We start from the raw sequence: 15,971 nt of genomic DNA on the forward strand, positions 1-15,971 counted from the left end.
TGGAAGAATGAGAGGTAACCTGATTGAGACATTCGGATTCTCAGGGGGTTTGACAGGGTAAATGATGAGAGGATGTTTCCTCTTGAGGGAGAGTCTGGGACCAGAGAACATAATCTCAGAGTGAGGGGTCGCCCATTTCAGACAGAGAGGAGGAGGAATTTCTTCTCTCAGAGTGAGTCTGTGGAATTCTTTACCGCAGCTGTAGAGACTGGGTCGTTCAGTATGTTCAAGGCTGAGAGAGACAGATTTTTAATCAGTGAGGGAGTCGAGAGTTATGGGAATAATAATAATAATAGTCATTATTATTATTTTTAAAAAAATAATCTTTATTGTCACAAGTAGGCTTACATTAACACTGCAATGAAGTTACTGTGAAAAGCCCCTCGTCGCCACATTCCGGCGCCTGTTTGGGTACAGAGAGGGAGAATTCAGAATGTCCAAATTACCTAACAGCACGTCTTTCGGGACTTGCGGGAGGAAACCGGAGCCCCCGGAGGAAACCCACGCAGACACGGGGAGAATGTGCCCGGGAATCAAAGCTGGGACCCTGGAGCTGTGAAACAACCGTGCTACCGTACGGTGCCCTGGAAAGTGGAAATAAGTCTGGAATTGAGGATTATATTAGGTCAGTCATAATCTCATTGAATAGTGGATCAGACTTGATGGGGCGAATGGCTTATTCCTGCTCCTTTGTCTTGTGGTCTGATGGATCATAGAACATTACAGCACAGTACAGGCCCTTCAGCCCTCGATGTTGCACCGACCTGTGAAACCACTCTAAAGCCCATCTACACTATTCCCTTATCGTCCATATGTCTATCCAATGACCATTTGAATGCCTTTAGTGTTGGCGAGTGCACTGCTGTTACAGGCAGGGCATTCCACACCCTTACTACTCTGAGTAAAGAACCTACCTCTGACATCTGTCTTATATCTATCTCCCCTCAATTTAAAGGTATGTCCCCTCATGCTAGACATCACCATCCGAGGAAAAAGGCTCTCACTGTCCACCCTATCCAATCCTCTGATCATCTTGTATGCCTCAATTAAGTCACCTCTTAACCTTCTTCTCTCTAACGAAAACAGCCTCAAGTCCCTCAGCCTTTCCTCTAAGCTATTCCCTCCATACCAGGCAACATTCTGGTAAATCTCCTCTGCCCCCTTTCCAATGCTTCCACATCCTTCCTATAATGGGGCGACCAGAATTGCACGCAATACTCCAAATGCGGCCGCACCAGAGTTTTGTACAGCTGCAACATGACCTCATGGCTCCGAAACTCAATCCCTCTACCAATAAAAGCTAACACACCGTACGCCTTCTTAACAACCCTCTCAACCTGGGTGGCAACTTTCAGGGATCTATGTACATGGACACCGAGATCTCTCTGCTCATCCACACTGCCAAGAATCTTACCATTAGCCCAGTACTCTGTATTCCTGTTATTCCTTCCAAAATGAATCACCTCACACTTTTCTGCATTAAACTCCATTTGCCATCTCTGAGCCCAGCACTGCAGCTTATCTATGTCCCTCTGTAACTTGTAACATCCTTCCGCACTGTCCACAACTCCACCGACTTTAGTGTCATTTGCAAATTTACTCACCCATCCTTCTACTCCCTCCTCCAGTTCATTTATAAAAATAACAAACAGCAGTGGCCCCAAAACAGACCCTTGTGGTACACCACTAGTAACTGGACTCCAGTCTGAACACTTCCCATCAACCACCACCTTTTGTCTTCTTCCAGCAAGCCAATTTCTGATCCAAACTGCTAAATCACCCTGAATCCCATGCCTTCGTATTTTCTTCAGTAGTCTACCGTGGGGAACCTTATCAAATGCTTTACTGAAATCCATATACACCACATCAACTGCTTTACCCTCATCCACCTGTTTGGTCACCTTCTCAAAGAACTCAATAAGGTTTGTAAGGCACGACCTACCCTTCACAAAACCGTGTTGACTATGTCTAATCAAATTATTCCTTTCCAGATGATTATACATCCCATCTCTTATAAACCTTTCCAAGATTTTGCCCACAACAGAAGTAAGGCTCACTGGTCTATAGTCACCGGGGTTGTCTCTACTCCCCTTCTTGAACAAGGGGACAACATTTGCTATCCTCCAGTCTTCTGGCACTATTCCTGTCGACAAAGATGACTTAAAGATCAAAGCCAAAGGCTCAGCAATCTCCTCCCTAGCTTCCCAGAGAATCCTCGGATAAATCCCATCCGGCCCAGGGACCTTTTCTATTTTCATAATTTCCAGAATTGCTAACATCTCCTCCTTATGAACCTCAAGCCCTACTAGTCTAGTAGCCTGAATCTCAGTATTCTCCTCGACAACATTGTCTTTTTCCTGTGTGAATACTGACGAAAAATATTCATTCAGCACCTCCTATCTCCTCGGACTCCATGCACAACTTCCCACTACTGTCCTTGACTGGCCCTACTCTTACCCTAGTCATTCTTTTATTCCTGACATATCTATAGAAAGCCTTAGGGTTATCCTTGATCCTACCTACCAAAGACTTCTCATGTTCCCTCCTGGCTCTTCTTAGCTCTCTCTTTAGGTCCTTCCTAGCTAACTTGTAACTCTCGAGCGCCCTAACTGAACCTTCATGTCTCATCTTTACATAAGCCTCCTTCTTCCTCTTGACAAGTGTTTCGACTGCTTTAATAAACCATGGTTCCCTTGCTCGACCACTTCCTCCCTGCCTGACAGGTACATACTTATCAAGGACATGCAGTAGCTGTTCCTTGAACAAGCTCCACATTTCCATTGTGCCCATCCCCTGCAGTTTTCCTCTCCATCCGATGCATCCTAAGTCTTGCCTCATCGCATCATAATTGCCTTTCCCCCAGATATAACTCTTGCCCTGCGGTATATACCTATCCCTTTCCATCACTAAAGTAAACATAATCGAATTGTGGTCACTATCACCAAAGTGCTCACCTACCTCCAAATCTAACACCTGTCCTGGTTCATTACCCAGTACCAAATCCAATATGGCCTTGCCTCTCGTTGGCCTATCTACAGACTGTGTCAGGAAACCCTCCTGCATGCATTGGACAAAAACGGACTCATCTAAAGTACTCGAACTGCACCGTTTCCAGTCAATATTTGGAAAGTTAAAGTCCCCCATAACAACTACCCTGTTGCTTTCGCTCCTATCCAGAATCATCTTTGCAATTCTTTCCTCTACATCTCTGGAACTTTTCGGAGGCCTATAGAAAACCCCTAACAGGGTGACCTCTCCTTTCCTGTTTCTAACCTCAGCCCATACTACCTCAGTAGACGAGTCCTCATCAAACGTCCTTTCTGCTACCGTAATACTGTCCTTGACTAACAATGCCACCCCTCCCCCTCTTTTACCACCTTCCCTGAGCTTCCTGAAATATCTAAACCCTGGCACCTGCAACAACCATTCCTGTCCCTGCTCTATCCATGTCTCCGAAATGGCCACAACATTGAAGTCCCAGGTACCAACCCATGCTGCAAGTTCACCCACCTTATTCCGGATGCTCCAGGCATTGAAGAAGACACACTTTAAACCACCTTCCTGCCTGCCGGTAACTTTAAAACCTTACTCATGACTTCTCAACCTCCTGTATACTGGAGCTACAATTCAGGTTCCCAAGCCCCTGCTGAACTAGTTTAAACCCTCCCGAAGAGCATTACCAAATTTCCCCCCCCAGGATATTGGTACCCCTCTGGTCCAGGTGTGGACCTTCCCGTTTGTAGAGGTCCCACCGACCCCAGAATGAGCCCCAATTATCCAGAAATCTGAAACCCTCCCTCCTGCACCATCCCTGTAGCCACATGTTCAACTCCTTTCTCTCCCTATTCCTCATCTCGCTATCACGTGGCACGGGTAACAACCCAGAGATAATAACTCTGTTTGTCCTAGATCTAAGTTTCCACCCCAGCCCCCTGAATTCCTGCCTTACATCCCTATCCCTACCTATCTCGTTGGTACCTATGTGGACCACGACTTGGCGCTGCTCCCCCTCCCCTTAAGGATCCTGAAAACACGATCCGAGACATCACGCACCCTGGCACCTGGGAGGCAACACACCAACCGCGAATCTGTCTCGTTCCCACAGAATCTCCTATCTATCCCCCTAACTATGGAGTCTCCAATGACTAATGCTCTACTCCTCTCCCCCCTTCCCTTCTGAGCAACAGGGACAGACTCTCTGCCAGAGACCTGTACCCCATGTTTATCCCTGGTAAGTCCCCCCCCACCACACAATCTGCGCCAATCCTTTTCCATGTGTCAGTCCCGTCCACATTATTACTGTTACATATCTCATTGTAACAGACAATTCGCAGCAATGTCTTACATCTCCAATTTCATTAGTCACCTCCAGATATCCCCCAAGGAGAATTCTTTGGCCTCTTCTTTCTTACCTAGAAGGACATCTTCTGAGGAAATAGTCCTGTATTCAGCTCCCTGTATCTCCACACTGCCCGAGGATCACCACACCTCGCTCAAGGGGTAAAGTTGAGAAGGTGGATATTCTCCAGGACCCAAACCATCATCTATCCCCCCCACCCTGAGCTTTGCTGTCTTGTCACAGATACCATCTCCCTCTCAGGGAGCTGCCGCACGTCAAAGCAGAACGTTCAATTTCAGACTCCTGTTCAAACCTGAGCTGGCCAGTACAACGCTCCTCAATCATACAGGACATTGTTCCGCTAAATCTTGGGAAATTCCTGCTCAGGCTCTGGTTTTAATTTATGCCCTCAATTCATCTGCCTTGTTCATCAGACTCCTTGCAATAAAATAAATGCCATCCAATCTTGCAAAACACCTTGGTGACATAACTGGTCCAGACACACTCTGCCTCCCTGACTCCCTTGCTGTCTCTAATTCTGCTGTGCATCTATCCCTGCTGGACCTTCTCTCCGGATGCCAGGCCCCTGCCAAGTTAGTTTAAAAAGCACTAGCAAACCTCCCCGCAAGGTCACTGTCCCATTTCAGTTCAGGTACAAACCTGTCCGCCTTGTGCAGGTCCCACCGTCCCCCAAAACAGACCTAATGTCCCAGAAATCTAAATCCCTCCCTCCCGGACCATCTCTCCAGCCACGCATTCATCTGGTGAGAAACAATATTTTTTCCCCAGAGTGGGGTGGGAGTCTGGAACTCGCTGCCTGAAAGGGGGGTGGAGGCAGAGACCCTCAGAACATTTCAGAAGTATTTAGATGGGCGCTTGCGATCCCAGGGCAGACACGGCGATGGGCCGTGCTGGGAAACGGGATTAGAATAGTTAGGTGGTTGTTTTTGATGCGGTGGGCTGAAAGACCTTTTCTGAGCTGTATATCTCTATGATTGGACCTGCCCTTGGCCAAAGAAGGTAAACACTGAATTACATAGGTACAGGTAACTCCCGGTCTGTGCATCCCAAAGAGGAGGGAGGATTCTAAGGGAAGGAAGAACCTACCATGGTCAGCCAAGGAAGTTCAGGCCGGGATTCAGTTGAAAGTGGAAACATATAAGATGTCAAAGGTTAGTGGTAGGCCAGAAGAGTGGGATAGCTTCAGAAAACAGGAACAATGGACGAAAAAAGCATCAGGAAAGAGAAAATAAACTTTAATTCTGGCAGCAGCGGTGTAAGATCCAGCAACCCTTTTCAGAAAACTGCTGGGAAGGTTCTTCAAAAGAGATCCAGCTCACACTCTCTCCAATAAGCCTGGAGGTGCTAGATTCCTGAAAACAGGGCCTGAAGGTGGGCTACGAACTGAGACCAAAGCCTGAAGAAACAGGGACTCTGTTCAACAGGAATATTGTGAGTACAGGCTGCAAAACAAGGACTGTGATTCCCAAGCTTACTCTGGAGAAAGCCTGCAAGGGCCCATTATCTGAAGCAAAGACGCTTTTCTCCTTCATTTACATTTTTTTCACCTCCCCCCCCCAATCAGTGTTTGTGTGTGTGTCGAGGATGGGGGGGGGGGGGGGGGGGAGTAAGTTACAATAGGGGGTTAGATACTTATTTAACCAACCGTAACTGCTGTGAATTTCACCATTAATCTTGCGACAAATAAACAGTAATTGTGTTTCAATTTACAAACCTTGTGACTGTAATTATTGGACAGCCAAGGGCCAAAGGGTTCGGGAATTTTTATAAGAATTATTGGTGAATTCACTTGCGTTGCGAATCTGGGGCATGTGGGGCTGGAATTGACCGTGCCCTAGCCCAGGGTGGCCTAACAACAGGTTTTCGGAAAGATAATGAAATGTTATAATTTATTTGGAGGGGAACAGATTACAAAAGTAGGGAGATTGAGCTTCAGTTGCGCAGGGAGCTGGGGAGACCACATCGAGAGTATTGTGCACAGTATTACTCTCTTTATTTAAGGGAATGTGTAAATGTTGTTCGAAGCAGTTCAGAGAAGGTTTATTAATAATAATAATAATAATAATAATAATGATAATAATAATCTTTATTGTCACAAGTAGGTTTACATTAACACTGCAATAAAGTTACTGTGAAAATCCCCTAGTCGCCACACTCCGGCGCCTGTTCGGGTACACAGAGGGAGAGTTCAGAATGTCAAATTCACCTAACAGCATGTCTTTCGGGACTTGTGGGAGGAAACCGGAGCGCCCAGAGGAAACCCATGCAGACACGAGGAGAACGCGCAGACTCCGCACAGACAGTGACCCAAGCCGGGAAACAAACCTGGGACCCTGGAGCTGTGAAGCCACAGTGCTAACCACTGTGCTACCGTTATGAGACTGTCATGTGAGTGTCCCTTTAAGAAAGGTTTGGTCTCTTATCATGTGACTTGTCGCATGGCTTCAGTGATGTCATTTTGTGGGTGGAGCTGGGCTGTGGCTGTCAGGTGAGAGGGTTTGTTTTGTTTCAGTTTTCGTGTTGTTGCTTTGGACGGCAGAAGGAGAACGAAATGTTTCCCTGTTTTTCTCTGTTTTCATTTTAAAAGCTGATCCAGTGAAAAGGCACATTGGTTGTGGCTAACTGCCTGGGTAACTTTAAAGATAGAGTTGTTTTCCGGAAGGAGCTTTGAATCTGCTGGTTGGAAATGGATCCGAATCTCAGGGAAAGGACCAGTCCCATTCAAGTGAGATTGCAGTGGGCTGGGCCACGCCCTTCAAAAGGGTTTTGGTTTATTGGATTTTGTTATTGAATTGGAACAGTTAAGGAGGGATTCATTAAGTGTTATACATAGATTACTGTGGCAGTTGTGTTGTCCTTATGTTTGTAATTGGTAAAATAAATTCTAGCTGTGTGTTTCTCTATATATGTTAACTACGTTCTTAGAATAAACCTTGTTTTGATTAAAGTGCCTGGGGAGATGAATCACACCTGAAGGGAAGGTTTTTGTGCTCATCCCAGCCAAATTCAACATAAAGGTTATAGGTCAGGTGAACTTCATAATACACTTTGGAGTTTCTAAGCCCTGGCCCGTAACAAGACGAATGCCAGGAATGGGCAGCTTGTGTTATATTGAGAGATTGTACAGTGTGATAGGTGAATCAGGCGCTCAGTACAGGAATGGACTGATTTGGAATGATGAAGATTTTTCTCTTACCACATGCCAGAGTCCCCACTGCACAGCAAGTTGCCAGCACAATCAAAGTCATCATCTTCATCCTGTGGAGACAACAAAACGGGGGGAATTCTCAGCAGATGTCCTCACTCCTGCTACACCCAATTATTTTATAGCATCATCTGATCCAAAATTATTTATTCCACAGTTCAACTGAGTTGGTTGAAGTAAGGGAGATTCCTGTTGAGTGGCTGGTGTGTTGAATTTGAGGATCATTGCAGATTAGGGATCTTCTCTGCATGGTCTGCAATGCTGATATATTTTAAATAAGGAGACCAGAACCGTACAGTGTTCCAGCTGCACCCCCCACCAACACCTTGTACTCTAGCAGCAAGATTTCCTGACCTAAATGCTCCACCCCACCTTGACCTCAAAGAACAATACAGCACAGGAACAGGCCCTTCGGCCCTCTAAACCTGCACCGATCATGAAACCTACATAAACTCAAACCGTCTGCACTGATGGAGTCCGTATTCTTCCATTCCCACCCTATTCAGATATCTGTCTGGATGTCCCTTAAATGCCACTATCGTAACTGCTCCCACTGTTATAAGAACATAAGAACTAGGAGCAGGAGTAGGCCATCTGGCCCCTCGAGCCTGCTCCACCATTCAATGAGATCATGGCTGATCTTTGTGGACTCAGCTCCACTTTCCGGCCCGAACACCATAACCCTTAATCCCTTTATTCTGCAAAAAACTATCTATCTTTATCTTAAAAACATTTAATGAAGGAGCCTCTACTGCTTCACTGGGCAAGGAATTCGATAGATTCACAACCCTTTGGGTGAAGAAGTTCCTCCTAAACTCAGTCCTAAATCTACTTCCCCTTATTTTGAGGCTATGCCCCCTAGTTCTGCTTTCACCCGCCAGTGGAAACAACCTGCCCGCATCTATCCTATCTATTCCCTTCATAATCTTATATGTTTCGATAAGATCCCCCCCGCATCCTTTAAATTTCAACGAGTACAGTCCCAGTCTACTCAACCTCTCGTCATAATCTAATCCCCTCAACTCTGGGATCAACCTAGTGAATCTCCTCTGCACACCCTCCAGTGCCAGTACGTCCTTTCTCAAGTAAGGAGACCAAAACTGAACACAATACTCCAGGTGTGGCCTCACTAACACCTTATACAGTTGCAGCATAACCTCCCTAGTCTTAAACTCCATCCCTCTAGCAATGAAGGACAAAACTCCATTTGCCTTCTTAATCACCTGTTGCACCTGTAAACCAACATTTTGCGACTCATGCACTAGCACACCCAGGTCTCTCTGCACAGCAGCATGTTTTAATATTTTATCATTTAAATAATAATCCCTTTTGCTGTTATTCCTACCAAAATGAATAACGTCACATTTGTCAACATTGTATTCCATCTGCCAGACCCTAGCCCATTAACTTAACCTATCCAAATCCCTCTGCAGACTTCCAGTATCCTCTGCACTTTTTGCTTTACCACTCATCTTAGTGTCGTCTGCAAACTTGGACACATTGCACTTGGTCCCCAACTCCAAATCATCTATGTAAATTGTGAACAGTTGTGGGCTCAGCACTGATCTCTGAGAGACACCACTAATAATAATAATAATCACTTATTGTCACAAGTAGGCTTCAATGAAGTTACTGTGAAAAGCCCCTAGTCGCCACATTCCAGCCCCTGTTCGGGCGAGGCCTGTATGGGAATTGAACCCGCGCTGCTGGCCTTGTTCTGCATTACAAGCCAGCTGTTTAGCCCACTGTGCAAAACCAGCCCCACTAGCTGCTGATTGCCAATGAGCGAAACTCCCATTAATCCCCACTCTTTGCTTTCTATTAATTAACCAATCCTCTATCCATGCTACTACTTTACCCTCATGCATATTTATCTTATGCAGCAACCTTTTGTGTGGCACCTTGTCAAAGGCTTTCTGGAAATCCAGATATACCACATCCATTGGCTCCCCGTTATCTACCGCACTGTTAATGTCCTCAAAAAATTCCACTAAATTAGTTAGGCACGACCTGCCCTTTTAAAAAAATATATTTTTTTTATTCTCCTCCTTTTTCACATTTTCTCCCAAATTTACACCCAACAATAACCTATAATCAGTAACGAATGTAATGTCAATCCCCATATCAATAACAACGACCCCATCCTCCCACAAAACCCCCAAATAGCAGCCCGCATGTTAACATAAACAAATGACAAAGAGGAATCAGGAATCACCCACATTCACCATTAACACACACAGCCCCCCTCCCCCAACCCTCCCAGCCCCCCTCCCCCAACCCTCCCAACCCCCCTCCCCCAACCCTCTCAGTCCCCCTCCCCAACCCTCCCAGCCCCCCTCCCCCAACCCTCCCAGCCCCCCTCCCCCAACCCTCCCAACCCCCCTCCCCCCAACCCTCCCAGCCCCCCTCCCCCAACCCTCCCAACCCCCCTCCCCCAACCCTCCCAACCCCCCTCCCCCAACCCTCCCAACCCCCTCCCCCAACCCTCCCAGCCCCCAACCCTCTCAGCCCCCCTCCCCCAACCCTCTCAGACCCCTCCCCCAACCCTCTCAGCCCCCCTCCCCCAACCCTCCCAGCCCCCCTCCCCCAACCCTCCCAGCCCCCCTCCCCCGAACCCTCTCAGACCCCTCCTCCAACCCTCTCAGCCCCCCTCCCCCAACCCTCCCAGCCCCCCTCCCCAACCCTCCCAACCCCCCTCCCCCAACCCTCCCAACCCCCCTCCCCCAACCCTCCCAACCCCCTCCCCCAACCCTCCCAGCCCCCAACCCTCTCAGCCCCCCTCCCCCAACCCTCTCAGACCCCTCCCCCAACCCTCTCAGCCCCCCTCCCCCAACCCTCCCAGCCCCCCTCCCCCAACCCTCCCAGCCCCCCTCCCCCGAACCCTCTCAGACCCCTCCTCCAACCCTCTCAGCCCCCCTCCCCCAACCCTCCCAGCCCCCCTCCCCCAACCCTCTCAGACCCCTCCCCCAACCCTCTCAGTCCCCCTCCCCCAACCCTCCCAGCCCCCCTCCCCAACCCTCCCAGCCCCCCTCCCCCGAACCCTCTCAGACCCCTCCTCCAACCCTCTCAGCCCCCTTCCCCCAACCCTCCCAGCCCCCCTCCCCCAACCCTCTCAGACCCCTCCCCCAACCCTCTCAGCCCCCCTCCCCCAACCCTCCCAGCCCCCCTCCCCCAACCCTCTCAGCCCCCTCCCCCAACCCTCCCAGCCCCCAACCCCCCTAATGTTCAATGTTATCCAATTCTCTAAAGTGCATGATGAATAACGGCCATGAATTGTAGAACCCTCCATCCTTCCCCTCAGTTCAAACTTAACCTTCTCAAGAGTCAAGAATTCCAGCAGGTCCCCCTGCCACGCCAGGGCACAGGGTGGAGAGGCTGCTCTCCAATCCATCAGGATCCACCTTCAGGCGATCAACCAGGCGAAGACTACAACATCTGCCTCCGCGCCCGTTTCCAACCCCTGCTGATCTGACACACCAAATATGGCCTCCCGAGGGCCCGGGTCCAGTTTCACGTGCACCACTTTAGAGATTACCCTAAAAACCTCCTTCCAGTAATCCTCCAGCTTTGGACAGGACCAAAACATATGAACGTGATTTGCGGGGCCCCTCCCCGCAACGTTCACACATATCTTCTACCCCCTCAAAGAGCTGGCTCGTCCTCACCCTTGTAAGGTGCGCTCTATACACCACCTTCAGCTGTATCAGCCCCTACCTCGCACACGAGGTGGAGGCGTTCACCCTCCAGAGAACCTCACACCAGAACCCGTCCTCCATACCCTCTCCCAACTCTTCCTCCCACTTTGCCTTGATCGCTTCTAGCGGCGCCTTTTCCTCCTCCAAACTAGCCCCGTAAACCGCCGATACTACCCCCTTCAGGCACGACCTGCCCTTTATGAACCCATGCTGCGTCCGTCCAATGGGACAATTTCCATCCAGATGCCTCGCTATTTCTTCCTTGATGATAGATTCCAGCATCTTCCCTACTACCGAAGTTAAGCTAACTGGCCTATAATTACCCGCTTTCTGCCGACCTCCTTTTTTGAACAGTGGTGTCACGTTTGCTAATTTCCAATCCGCCGGGACCACCCCAGAGTCTAGTGAATTTTGGTAAATTATCACTAGTGCATTTGCAATTTCCCTAGCCATCTCTTTTAGCACTCTGGGATGCATCCCATCAGGGCCAGGAGACTTGTCTACCTTTAGCCCCATTAGCTTGCCCATCACTACCTCCTTGGTGATAACAATCCTCTCAAGGTCCTCACCTGTCATAGCCTCATTTCCATCAGTCACTGGCACGTTATTTGTGTCTTCCACTGTGAAGACCGACCCAAAAAACCTGTTCAGTTCCTCAGCCATTTCCTCATCTCCCATTATTAAATCTCCCTTCTCATCCTCTGAAGGACCAATATTTACCTTAGCCACTCTTTTTTGTTTTATGTATTTGTAGAAACTTTTACTACCTGTTTTTATATTCTGAGCAAGTTTACTCTCATAATCTACCTTACTCTTCTTTATAGCTTTTTTAGTAGCTTTCTGTTGCCCCTAAAGATTTCCCAGTCCTCTAGTCTCCCACTGATCTTTGCTACTTTGTATGTTTTTTCCTTCAATTTGATACTCTCCCTTATTTCCTTAGATATCCACGGTCGACTTTCCCTCTTTTTACCGTCCTTCCTTTTTGTTGGTATAAACCTTTGCTGAGCACTGTGAAAAATCACTTGGAAGGTTCTCCACTGTTCCTCAACTGTTTCACCATAAAGTCTTTGCTCCCAGTCTACCTTAGCTAGTTCTTCTCTCATCCCATTGTGTTGTTATGGGTCAGGGTTTAGAAACCTCCAAAGTATATCATGGAGTTCACCTGACCCACAACTGTTTCTAGATTTTGGTTACGGGGAGGACAAGGGCCTACCTTTCAGTTATTATTCAACAGAGGCCTTCAGCACTTGTCATCAAAAACAAAGTTTATTCTATGAATAAACACACACAATAAGTGCGGAAGTGATTGCTGGGAGGTATTCTATGAATAAACACACACATATAAGAGGCTTCCAGCGTCCCGGATGGCTTCATCTGCAGAAAGTGCACCCAACTGGAGCTCCTCACAGACCGCATGGTTCGGTTGGAGCAGCAATTGGATGCACTTAGGAGCATGCAGGTGGCGGAAAGCGTCATAGATCGCAGATATATAAATGTGGTCACACCCAAGGTGCAGGCAGAGAAATGGGTGACCACCAGAAAGGGCAGGCAGTCAGTGCAGGAATCCCCAGTGGTTGTCCCCCTCTCAAACAAATATACCCCTTTGGATACTGTCGGGGGGGATAGCCTATCAGGGGAAAACAGCAGCAGCCAGAGCAGTGGCACCACGGCTGGCTCTGATGTTCAGAAGGGAGGGTCAAAGCGCAGAAGAGTAATAGTAATAGGGGACTCTATAGTCAGGGGCACAGATAGGCGATTCTGTGGACGTGAAAGAGACTCCAGGATGGTATGTTGCCTCCCTGGTGCCAGGGTCCAGGATGTCTCCGAACGGGTAGAGGGCATCCTGAAGGGGGAGGGCAAACAGGCAGAGGTCGTTGTACATATTGGTACTAACGACATAGGCAGGAAGGGGCATGAGGTCCTGCAGCAGGAGTTCAGGGAGCTAGGCAGAAAGTTAAAAGACAGGACCTCGAGGGTTGTAATCTCGGGATTACTCCCTGTGCCACGTGCCAGTGAGGCTAGAAATAGGAAGATAGAGCAGCTAAACACGTGGCTAAACAGCTGGTGTAGGAGGGAGGGTTTCCATTTTCTGGACCACTGGGAGCTCTTCCGGGGCAGGGGTGACCTGTATAAGAAGGACGGGTTGCATCTAAACCGGAGAGGCATAAATATCCTGGCCGCGAGGTTTGCTAGTGTCACACGGGAGGGTTTAAACTAGTATGGCAGAGGGGTGAGCACGGGAGCAATAGGTCAGAAGGTGAGAGCATTGAGGGAGAACTAGGGAATAGGGACAGTGTGGCTCTGAGGCAGAGCAGACAGGGAGAAGTTGCTGAACACAGCGGGTCTGGTGGCCTGAAGTGCATATGTTTTAATGCAAGAAGTATTACGGGTAAGGCAGATGAACTTAGAGCTTGGATTAGTACTTGGAACTATGATGTTGTTGCTATTACAGAGACCTGGTTGAGGGAAGGGCAGGATTGGCAGCTAAACGTTCCAGGATTTAGATGTATCAGGCGGGATAGAGGGGGATGTAAAAGGGGAGGCGGAGTTGCGCTACTGGTTCGGGAGAACATCACAGCTGTACTGCGAGAGGACACCTCAGAGGGCAGTGAGGCTATATGGGTAGAGATCAGGAATAAGAAGGGTGCAGTCACAATGTTGGGGGTTTACTACAGGCCTCCCAACAGCCAGCGGGAGATAGAGGAGCAGATAGGTAGACAGATTTTGGAAAAGAGTAAAAACAACAGGGTTGTGGTGATGGGAGACTTCAACTTCCCCAATATTGACTGGGACTCACTTAGTGCCAGGGGCTTAGACGGGCCGGATTTTGTAAGGAGCATCCAGGAGGGCTTCTTAAAACAATATGTAGACAGCCCAACTAGGGAAGGGGCGGTACTGGACCTGGTATTGGGGAATGAGCCCGGCCAGGTGGTAGATGTTTCAGTAGGGGAGCATTTCGGTAACAGTGACCACAATTCAGTAAGTTTTAAAGTACTGGTGGACAAGGATAAGAGTGGTCCTAGGATGAATGTGCTAAATTGGGGGAAGGCTAATTATAACAATATTAGGCGGGAACTGAAGAACATAGATTGGGGGCGGATGTTTGAGGGCAAATCAACATCTGACATGTGGGAGGCTTTCAAGTGGCAGTTGGAAGGAATTCAGGACCGGCATGTTCCTGTGAGGAAGAAGGATAAATACGGCAATTTTCGGGAACCATGGATGACGAGAGATATTGTAGGCCTCGTCAAAAAGAAAAAGGAGGCATTTGTCAGGGCTAAAAGGCTGGGAACAGACGAAGCCTGTGTGGAATATAAGGAAAGTAGGAAGGAACTTAAGCAAGGAGTCAGGAGGGCTAGAAGGGGTCATGAAAAGTCATTGGCAAATAGGGTGAAAGAAAATCCCAAGGCTTTTTACACGTACATAAAAAGCAAGAGGGTAGCCAGGGAAAGGGTTGGCCCACTGAAGGATAGGCAAGGGAATCTGTGTGTGGAGCCAGAGGAAATGGGCGAGGTACTAAATGAATACTTTGCATCAGTATTCACCAAAGAGAAGAAATTGGTAGATGTTGAGTCTGGAGAAGGGTGTGTAGATAGCCTGGGTCACATTGAGATCCAAAAAGACGAGGTGTTGGGTGTCTTAAAAAATATTAAGGTAGATAAGTCCCCAGGGCCTGATGGAATCTACCCCAGAATACTGAAGGAGGCTGGAGAGGAAATTGCTGAGGCCTTGATAGCAATCTTTGGATCCTCGCTGTCTTCAGGGGATGTCCCGGAGGACTGGAGAATAGCCAATGTTGTTCCTCTGTTTAAGAAGGGTAGCAAGGATAATCCCGGGAACTACAGGCCGGTGAGCCTTACTTCAGTGGTAGGGAAACTACTGGAGAGAATTCTTCGAGACAGGATCTACTCCCATTTGGAAGCAAATGGACGTATTAGTGAGAGGCAGCACGGTTTTGTGAAGGGGAGGTCGTGTCTCACTAACTTGATAGAGTTTTTCGAGGAGGTCACTAAGATGATTGATGCAGGTAGGGCAGTAGATGTTGTCTATATGGACTTCAGTAAGGCCTTTGACAAGGTCCCTCATGGTAGACTAGTACAAAAGGTGAAGTCACACGGGATCAGGGGTGAACTGGCAAGTTGGATACAGAACTGGCTAGGCCATAGAAGGCAGAGGGTAGCAATGGAGGGATGCTTTTCTAATTGGAGGGCTGTGACCAGTGGTGTTCCACAGGGATCAGTGTTGGGACCTTTGCTGTTTGTAGTATATATAAATGATTTGGAGGAAAATGTAACTGGTCTGATTAGTAAGTTTGCAGATGACACAAAGGTTGGTGGAATTGCGGATAGCGATGAGGACTGTCAGAGGATACAGCAGGATTTAGATTGTCTGGAGACTTGGGCGGAGAGATGGCAGATGGAGTTTAATCCGGACAAATGTGAGGTAATGCATTTTGGAAGGTCTAATGCAGGCAGGGAATATACAGTGAATGGTAGAACCCTCAAGAGTATTGAAAGTCAAAGAGATCTAGGAGTACAGGTCCACAGGTCATTGAAAGGGGCAACACAGGTGGAGAAGGTAGTCAAGAAGGCATACGGCATGCATGCCTTCATTGGCCGGGGCATTGAGTATAAGAATTGGCAAGTCATGTTGCAGCTGTATAGAACCTTAGTTAGGCCACACTTGGAGTATAGTGTTCAATTCTGGTCGC

At 48.2% G+C, this 15,971-nt stretch overlaps 1 protein-coding gene across 1 annotated transcript in view; it reads right to left on the reverse strand.

The window, feature by feature from the left end:
- The window catches only part of LOC140424657 (fucolectin-like), a 56,273-nt gene that overhangs the window by 17,764 nt on the left and 22,538 nt on the right, over window positions 1-15,971 (reverse strand). Inside the window, exon 3 of the mRNA XM_072507902.1 lies at window positions 7,557-7,618. Within this exon, the coding sequence (XP_072364003.1) occupies window positions 7,557-7,618 (62 nt within the window). The remainder of the gene's footprint in view (window positions 1-7,556; window positions 7,619-15,971) is intronic.

This window comes from Scyliorhinus torazame, chromosome 6 (assembly GCF_047496885.1).
Source record: "Scyliorhinus torazame isolate Kashiwa2021f chromosome 6, sScyTor2.1, whole genome shotgun sequence".
NCBI lineage: Eukaryota > Metazoa > Chordata > Chondrichthyes > Carcharhiniformes > Scyliorhinidae > Scyliorhinus > Scyliorhinus torazame.